Source organism: Netta rufina (genome assembly GCF_964035555.1).
Source record: "Netta rufina genome assembly, chromosome: 30".
Classification (NCBI taxonomy): Eukaryota; Metazoa; Chordata; class Aves; order Anseriformes; family Anatidae; genus Netta; species Netta rufina.
The window spans coordinates 1,421,028-1,431,021 of NC_140154.1; the positions used below are offsets into that span (position 1 = coordinate 1,421,028).

The following is a 9,994-nucleotide window of genomic DNA, read 5'->3' on the forward strand; positions in this document are numbered from 1 at the left end:
TCTTTCTGTTCCACTGACGCTTGCAGCTCAGCTCCACAGAAACATTAAAAAAAAAAAAAAAAAAAGGAAAAAAAAAAAAGAGGGAAAAAAAAAGAAAGATGGAAACAAAAGCCAAACAGTTCTTCTCTGGTTGGGCAAAGGGATGGGGGAAGCTTAAGGAGGAATCTCCCTCTCTCTCTCTCTTTTTTTTTTTCCCCTAAAAAAAAAAAAAAAAAAAAAAAGGTATTTACAACTGCTTGTGCCCCCTCATCATCGCATCCTGCAAAGGAAATGCATTGCGTTTTGCCCCTAGGGGTGGGGAATAGGAGGCGGCAACCAGACGCAGCAGTAAACTCATTAATGCCAAAATGCCCAAAGCAACCAAGAATTCCAACCCCAAGGAGAGAGGGGGGGAAAAAATCTAGATTTTTTTTTGAAAAAAAAAATAGTAATCATCATCACGCTAATAATTAAGGGGGGGAAAAATACCATCCTACCCCTGGCACTGCTTGGACTGTTAAAGGAAAGACTACTGCGAAAGAGTCATAAGAGAAACCACAATAAAAAGTTCACGTTCATGGATGGAGTCCACATGACTTCCTGTGGCCAATCCAACTTGTGATTCAGTCGTAAACTTTTATTGCTTAGCTGTAAATTTTCTGCAAACAACCAGGAATGCGTTGCATTTTTGTGACGAGTGCAAATGCTCTCGTCTGTCGCCATGTTTATACAATTCTTTTTTAATATTAGGATTTTTTTTTTCCTATTCGGCCCCCCTCCTTCGCTGCCCCCCCCCCCCCCCCCCCCCCCCCCCTTTTTGTCTTTTAAGCGACCGCGTTAATATCGGGGAGGTTTCTTTCTCTCTCTCTCCTTTTTTTTTTTTTTTTTTTTTTTTTTTTTAAGATAGACTCGGTTTAATTTGCTGGTTATTAGCTGCTCGGGTTAATTCTCAGCATTTTAACTAAAGAGATCTGGCCTTCAGCACAGAGTCTTCGTGTTGGAAATTAATAAGGGGGGGTAAATAGGAAAAAAAATCGAGGAAGAGGGGCAGCGGAGATAGAAATAGAGTACGCTGCCTTTAAAATTTAAATGAAATAAATGATGGCGGTATGTTAATTATAAAAGGCACGGAATTAAACATGAAGAACAAGACGCTCGAGGAAAAAAAAAAAAAAAAAAAAAAGAGCACAGAAAATGGCCATTCCCGACAGCCCCGCCGGGGTCCCTGCGGGACCATCCCTGCTCTTTCACCCAAGGGTGTGTCCGCTGGAAAAAACCTTGGCAGGGCGCAGAACTGTGGGGTCCCCACGGCCCCGACCCTAACCCCAGCTCCGGGCCCTGCGCACCCTCGGGGCGAGCCCGGAGCTGCCCGAATCCTACCCAAAACTTGAGCCCGAGGCGCGGTATTGACCCCGAAACTCTTGCCTGCTCCCTTCTAAATTTCCTAAACCCACCCAGCGTTATGATTTGCTGGAGGGATATCTACATACGTGTTTTTAAATCACTTAAAGCCTTCCCTGTCCTTTTTTTTTTTTTTTTTTTTTTCCCTCCTCCAGCCTCCAGCCTTTTGTTTTATCGCGCCACGGTGTCGGGGATGCGACGCTTTATAAAAGGCGGAATTATTTGGGGGCCCTTTGATTTTATTTATTTATTTTTTTAACTTTTATTTTTTCCAGGCGAGGGCTCCGTGTAGAGGCTGGGGAATATTGATCTGGGGGGCAAGCGACATTTTTGAGCCGTGTAGAGGCCTGCTTTGGAGGCACGTCGCGAACCACAAGTTGTGTAAATAGGAGACCGCAAAGCCCAGCCTGCTCAGATGCTCCAAAGCGAGGAGCCGCAGAGCTTTCTGATGCTCTTCTCCTTACCCCAAGACGGACAGAAATACATCCCCCAGCCTCCCCCCCCTCTTTCCAATGCCAAATTTTAGCACCCAGGGCCAAGCAATCCCATGCTCGGGGAAGTCTAGCACATTCTGTCGCAACAGCTTTTCCTCCCCAATTTGCGCCCGCACATTCCCAGCGGCAGCACAATTCTGCAGGTATTTCTCCTTTCGGCGCCTTAATTTATTTTTAATTGAGAGGGGGAAAAAAGGGGAGGGGAGGGAGAGGGGGGGTCTCCCTCCCTGCCCCTTTCATTTATTTATTTTTTCTCCCCCTGGCTGGATGCGTGTCTGTCTGCCCAAACAACACAAAGGTTGTAATACAACCGGATGGAAGGGAAATTACTTTATTCACTTTACAAACCACCAATAAATTTTATAACAGGTAGTTAAAAGTTACGAGGGGGGAAACTACGACCACAACAGCTTCCAGAGCACAATGGAGACCCCATTTTCCAGAGAGTAGACAAGATAATAAATTCCATAATGTGAACAGGAAATTTTATCCTTGCAGGCAGAAAGTAACCTGTGCACACATTTCCTCGGCAGCATTTCGGGCGATCACTTCGCTCTTTGCATCAGCCCCGTCTATAAAACCGCCTCCCCTCTCCCTTTCTTGGGTCCTGTATTAGCGAGGCTATTTTCGGGGCGGAGGATAAAAGAGTCCCGCATATGGGGGGGGATAGAGGGGGGGGGAGTCTGGGAGGCAAAAATAGGACGAGCTGGAAATGGGGCAGAATCGCCTTTTCTTCCCAAGTCTGGCTCGCAAACTTTCCCCCCTTCTCCGCCCCCGCTCCCCGGCGCATTTTCCTTGCCACCCTCCTTCTTCGCCGCAATCCGCGCAAAAAAAAAATTTAATGCCCGAGAAATTCGTTGTCTCTAAAATATAATCTGTGCCCATTTTCGAGTATAAAATCTAAACGAATTTTTTCGCCTAATGGATGCATTATCACACAGCGGCTGCTGTGATTAGAATAATAAATTAAGGCAAAATAAGCAATATGCTCAAACTCAGCTTTTCAAGGAATTATATTTTTCACAAATCACAAATGGAGATCCGAAGGAAATTTGATTGGCTAATAAAAAGCGTGGAATAGGACGATATTTCTTACTTCAGGCGGGTAGATGAGTCTAATTTCAGTAATACCGAAGCTATGATCATTTCTGAATAAGCCACTTTGTGGAGAGCGAATCTTCTTTCAAATTACTTTACCCCATAAAATGGTCTCTTCTCTTTTTCTCTTGAAATGATGGAGTGATTACAGAAATAACTGGATGTCATCTGAAGATGCGACTCTGTTGTGTTGACTACAGAACATAAACATTTACCCCAAAACTAACTGCTGCGGCTGTAGTTTCAATAATTTAACTCCAGACCCTTTTGATAGATAAATGTCATTCCGTAGTATTCGTTCATATAAAACTACTTAGATTTGTGGATTTAAATATGATGGATAGAGTGCGGATACAGCTTCTTCTTTTTTTATTATTATTATTTTTAAACACTTTGATAAGTTTTCTCTATCCTTTCCCCCTCGTTGGGAGCAATGTGGGTATTTTCTATGCGAAGGCTTTATCGCGATTTTTTTTTTAAGTAACATAGAAGATTTTTTTTTTCTCACTGAGTTTTTTATCGCTCGAATGAATGAGCACACATACATCCTATGATAGCAAGTGGAGGGAGAAAAAATCCCCTGTTGTAAACGCTGGATAAATATCCCCCAAGAAGAAAGCTCTGTTAGAATAAACCACTCTGTTTTATGACTAATAAAACTGCTTACCTTACGTGCCTGCCCTCGATATGGAAAAGTCTAGAATAAACCTTATTGGTGTTTTTATGCATTTCTTGGGAGATTAACGCCCGTTAACGAGGACATTACAGGCTCTGCGATGGAGGGGAAATATGCGTGTGGTGGTATTTGGTGCAATTCGGAGTGTGCACACACCGGAGCTGCACACACGCATCCCTTTGGCGTTGCACACGCACGCACACGCGTGCACACGCATACGGGGGCTGCGGCGGCTCAGCCCCATCCCCAGGCAGGATCCGACCCCGCTGATGCGGCTTTCGGTGCCTTCCCCCCCCCCCCCGCCACCCTCGTCTACCCCCCGCCCCATTTACGCTGGCATTGCAGGGGCGTCCGTGCTGCATGCCATGGAAATACGGGGAGAAAAGGGGGGAAAAAGTGGGTGTGGGGGCACCCACCCGAGTCCCTTTTTGCTGTGCGCTGCACAACTTGGCTATTTCTCCTTTTCCAGCCCTCCTGGGCAGAGTCCAGCAATTTCAAGCACTGAGGCATTTAAATCCTTTAAGCTTGGAGGGGTTTGGGTTAAGAATGTCTGAAGCCCACAGACGATTCTCCAGACATAGTTCAGTACATCAGGCTGCATCTGAGGAGCCTTGTGCTTTCTTATCTGCAATATCTTGGTAAACATCCCGTCTACTTCTGCATCCCTGGGCTCTATATGATGTAGACCATTTATCAACAAGAAGAAAAAAAAAGGAAAAGGAAAAAGTACAGATAGACCTTTTTTTACAGATCAATAAACATCGTTCAACGAAATGAGGCTGGTGCTAAAGGAAATATTTATAAAGTTCACCTTCTACCCGAGAACTATCAGAGAGACCTGAAGGCATCACCGCCAGGTTTTGCCGAAAAAAAAAAATATATATATATATATAGAGAGAGAGAGAGAGAGAAATAAATAAAGGAATAATAATAATTAAAATGTATTAATAATGCTAATAGTAGTAGTAGTGGTGGTAATAGTAGTAGTAATGTAGTAATAGTAGCAGTAGTAAAATAAATAATAGGTTAAGCCGGGGATGGTCTCAGTGGGTAAGGAGGTATGGCTTTGGGGGGCTAAGGGGCTTGGATTTTGCGTCTGGGAAAAGAAAGAAAGAAGTGAATAAACTGCTTGCTCGCCAACTTCATTTTTTTGGCGTCTCTCGCCAGCTTTTCCTATAGGGAAATGCGTTGCCACACAGCCCCTGCCTGGTGCCCAGACCTCTAAAGCCCGTCTGATTGCACACCTAATGCCTGCCCAACCTCGCCAACATTCGCCAACGACCGCCTGCGAGCACCGAATTGCCCCAGGTCTGGAAGGAAAACTGCCTCCCCTGCCCTGCTGGCACCGCCCGGGCACGGGGGGGACCGGGCAGGAGCGGGGGGCTGCACTTCCCCACCTCCCAAATGTCATTTCCCAGCTGGGAGAAGCAAAACCCCCTCGCACACGCTTAACGCCCCTCCAAACACACAGCATTCCCTCCCAAAAACAGCTTTTCCCACGGCGAAGGAAGACTTAGCACTGCAGTCATTGCAACATCTCGGGTTTTATTCTTCTTTTATTTTATTTTATTTATTTTTTTGCAGTCCTACAGCTTCAGCCAGGCAGCATTCCCGGCGTTATTCCCGATTTTCGCGCAGCAGAGGCAGGAGGATGGATCCTGCTGCGCCCCCGCGGTGCTGCCCACGCCAGATGCGCCCATTGCCTCGCAAGTTAACGCCGGGGCTGGGGGCTGAAGGGTGCCAGGAGGGGCTGGGGCACGAAATATCCCCCAGAGCCCCCTCCTCGCCCATTACAGCATGTCCCAAACAAAGACATAGCACAGCAGGCAACACAGTCCTTTTAAAATCTTTTATTATTATTATTATTATAATTATTATTATTTACGTAATGTCTCACGTATACAATACAAATCCACGGTGTCCAGAATTTATTTTTTTTCTGGCTGAAATTGCTACATTCAGAGGTTGAACACGCAGAACTATGCTTTTACATAAAACAAATGACGATTTTTTTTTGTTTCGAGCATGTTGCATTAACAGATAAGTCAAGACAAATAGATAACTATACATTCAGTGCAATTTAGTTCTACACTACTTTATAAGCACAATAAAATAATACAATACTGTGCGTTCTCAACTAGGCAGTTTCAGTTGTTGGGATTTTTTTTTTATTTTTTTTTTCAAGAAAATAAGCAGCAACAAACGACAATAAAACCGCATTACAAATACTTTCAAAGCATGACTCCTTCTATAGGTAGTGATAAAGTACAATACAAGGTGTTTTTTTATTTTTTTTTAATTATTATTTTATGCTACTTAGTAGCTTGCATCAGGGCAGAAACACAGCTCTCTCTCTTAAATAAATTCTGAGCAAGTAAAATTTAGGATATGTAAGCCCCATGTTGATAATAGATTTGATAATTATTGCAGGTTTTCCCTTTAGGTAGTACATGAAGAATTTCGAGTGCTCACACAGCCAGAGGGTAAACAGCGCCTATAGAAATGAAGGGGGGGTGATTTTGGCCTATCTTAGGGAAAAAGGCATTTTTTTATATACAGCCAGAGCCCGCTGGAAATGGTGCGGGTGTCTGCGGGCGCTCCCAGGTAGGGTCGCCCGTCCTTATCCCGTCCTTATCTCGCAGGGGCTACAGGAGCGGCCCCTAAAAGGGAGAGGATAAATGGCTTGGGGGGAAGGAGCTCTGCCCAGCCAGCCCCTACCCGAACAGGCTGAGGAAGCTGGAAGCACCCTCGCACTTCCCCTGGGGGCAAAACCAAGCGAAAAAGGCAAAGTCAAAGCTGTTCAAATAAATACATCTGCACCCATCACTGGGTGCAGCGAGGCAGGGGGAGCAGGGGTGAGCAGTGACATTTGCTTCCAGGCTTGCTTTGGGCTGCTGGGTGGGGGTTGCTTGGCTTTGCTGGATAATTTTTTCCCCTGCTGTTGCAGTCAAGCCAACGATGTATTTATTGATCTAAAGACGTAGCTATTAAAAAAAAAAAAAAAAAAAAAAAAAAGGAAAAGAAAAAAAAGAAAAAAAAAGGGGGGGGGGGAGAGAAAAAGTAGGGGAAGTTTCTATGACAATAAAAAAGGCTACAACTGTTTGACAGGTAGTTACTGCTGTGTGAGCCTCTCCATTCTATACTCTATAAAAGCAAATGACCGTCGTAAACATCTCGATTTATCATCTGCCATAAAACGAGACTTCAAGGGGCTGAGAAATCAGTCCTTGCTTTCTTCTTTTTCCTCCTCTTCTTTTTCCTCTTCTTCATTCCCTTCTTCTTCCGTTTTCTCCTCGTCCCTGGCCCCCGGCAGCTTATCTTTGTTGTTTTCTTTTTTCCACTTCATCCTCCTGTTCTGGAACCAGATCTTCACTTGTCTCTCGGTCAGTCCCAGGGCGTGAGAGACCTCAATCCGCCGCTTCCGTGTCAAATACGGGTTGAAGAGGAACTCCTTTTCTAACTCCAGGGTCTGGTACCGGCTGTAAGTTTGTCTGCCGCTGCGTCTTCCGGGAGCTGTAGGACACACACAAAAAAAATAACTTCGTGGCTCTCCCCCCTCGGAGGCTGCGCTCTTCCCTCCCCCGGCCCTCCTCGCCTGGATTTTCCTAGAGAATCTGATGCCCCCCCCCCCCCCCCAAAAAAAAAAGCCCCCCTTCAGCCTTTTTGCATACTGAAGGCACTCCGAGAAAGTCGCTGGGTTATTAGGGTTAATAATCATATCGCTGCTATGGGGGCTGCTAATGTTAGCTAGCTGTCCCTTCCTGGCTCTTTCAGGGGAATATTGAGCTCTGGCTGCTTTTGGATGGGTGTGGGGACGTGGCTGTCAAGCTCATTCACAAAAGAGATGTTTCCAGTTTCCCAAAAGGTGATTCTGTATGGTGAGTCGTGTTGGCCAGCTCAATTAAAAAAAAAAAATTTTTTTTTTTTTTATAAAGGCTGCATTGTTCACCGTGAAATCCTCCCAGCCTTTCTCTTTCTCCTCCCATTCTCCCGTTCATTTTTTTTCTTTCTTTTTCTTTCCTTATTATTATTATTATTACTATTATTATCCAAAATGTCCATCTCTGTTTTCCTTTTCCAAATCTGGTTCCCAAAATACAGGCTCAGGGTCCTGCTGTTTGATAATATTTACGCCCTGAGAATTAGGATTTTCCATTAAATTCCCTACGCCTGTCCTCTCGGTTATGTATGTCTCTAAAGCACACACATACAGAGATGGATATGTGCCTGTGCAAACACAGAGATTGCATTTAAAACAACTCGAGGTGGACATTTGTAGCAATAGTCAAAAAGAAAGAAAGAGGACGTAGGTATGTGCAGCTGAGCCCCTGCACTTCCTTCTGCAAAGCCCTTTCTTAATGAGAAAAACAATGCATTTGCAAGAACAAAAAAAAAAAAAAAAAAAAAAAAAAAAAAAGCTTCAGCTTGAAATGATTGCATCCTTGAGACTACCTCTAGGTCAAAGCTTAGATAAATATCATGTTTTCCTCTGCGTCTATCTCCCAGCCTCTCTGGGCCACATCCTCTCTACATTAGCCAGAGCTCGTTCCTATTTCTTTTCTTTCTCTTTTCTTCTTTCTTTTTCAATATTCTAGGCATAGGGGGCTAGGGGAGAAACTTTGGTGCTCTGATTGTCCTTAAAATTAACACTAACCTTCACATGTTTTGAATTAACAAGGCTTCTAGACAACCTTGGTCCTTAGGTGGGGGAAACTTGTACTTTGAAGTATTCAGATTTCTGTGCAATTATCTGGACTTCACATGAGCAAAGTTCCATTCAGCCCAAATTATTTTGAATTTCCCCACCCCCTTCTTTAACCCAGGACAGTATAATGTTCTCCTCCACCCCACCCCATAGCTCTGAGCTAAGTTTCCTTTTCTGCTTAAACTTTTATCTCTAGGCTTTAAGAAACAGATGTAAAGTATTAGTAATACTTATACAAATTCCCACCTTTCAGGCTTCGTCTCCAAGCGGTTATGAAAGGCTATATGACATTTTAAAGAGCAGTGTATTATCAACATGCAAATAACCTCGTGGGAGCTGTATCTTATTGCCTATCCTCAAGGCAAGCAATAAAAAACAAGTTTTACTTTATTGTGATTTAAGCCTTTTGCAGGGAATCACCTTGCTGGCTCTCTAGTAACTGCTGTCTTGCTTGCTTTCAAAGGTCTTCCTAAAAAGAAGAAACATTAGCACAAAACTACTCATTCCTTTCATATTTTACATCTACGCCTCTTATATTTATATATATATGTATGCATATGTGTGTACGTGCGTGTGTATATATATATATATACATATGTTTGTGCTTGTATATGCATACATACATATATAGATAGACAGACAGACAGACAGAGGGGAGGGAGAGAGAGAGGGAGATAAAGAGAGAAAAAATAAAGGAAAACATTTAAGGAGGAGGAAAAAAAGGTCCTAACCGTGAGGTCTCATCCATGGGAACATGAGACTGGGAGACGAATTTTGATTTAAATGCCCTTGTCCCTCGCTAGAGTTACTGTTGGAAGACGATTTACAGTCAGGATATTGTACAACAGTCGTCTCTTGCTGAGCACCATAAAGCGATTGCCTCGGTAGAGCTTCATATCCATAGAATTTAGAAGCGTCTCCGTGACACGCCAAGGCGCATGGGTTTTGCTGGTATCCAGAGTTGGAGATGCTCGAGGTTCCGTGGTGGAAAAACTCTTGGACGTGGTGTGAAGGGTGCTGGAAGGTGGGAGCAGTAGTGCCCGGACCATACACGAGAGCATGGCTCCTGCTAACACTTTGTGGAAATCTGCAGTCGTAGTAAGTTGGCTCCAGCGATTCACCGCCTTTGTACTTGGAAAAGAGAGGATTTACAAAGTAGGAACTCATGACCCTCGCATGCAAAAAAAAAAAAAAAAAAAAAAAAAAAAGGAAAAAAAGGAAAAAAAAAAGACGGCTTTAATTCTAGATTAGTGCGAGATTGTCCCTGGACTGTCTCAAGTCCTGCTTTTTAGTGGCTTTTTTTTTTTTTTAATGCGATCTCAAAGGCGTTTCATGGTGCCTCTGTGTGTCTGTACGGTTGGTTCTCGGTGCTCTTGACTTCTCTTGTAATCTGTCGGTAGGTAGAGCTCTCTCTCTCAATTTCTCTGTAACTCTGCTCCTTCCCTTTAACACCACAGGCAAATTCCTCAAAATCCCGGTGGTGTGGCTTTTTTTTTTTTTTTTTTTTTTTTTTTCCTCCTCTCTCTCCCCTCACACGCGATATGTACACATCACTCCGCCACACTGAGACAGGCTGCGAGGGAAATGACAGCGATTTGGGGGCGCTCAGGGGGGGTTTGTTGGGGGGGGGAGGAAGGGGTG

General features: G+C 44.1%; 1 protein-coding gene across 1 annotated transcript; it reads right to left on the bottom strand.

Moving 5' to 3' along the window:
- Positions 1-6,868: 6,868 nt before the first annotated feature.
- Positions 6,869-9,520, bottom strand: HOXC8 (homeobox C8; the record flags this gene model as incomplete). Its single annotated transcript, XM_084303584.1, has 2 exons — positions 6,869-7,161; positions 9,085-9,520. 2 exons carry the CDS (start codon positions 9,518-9,520, stop codon positions 6,869-6,871), a joined length of 729 nt encoding a protein of 242 aa, XP_084159710.1.
- Between the last annotated feature and the right edge of the window lie 474 nt (positions 9,521-9,994).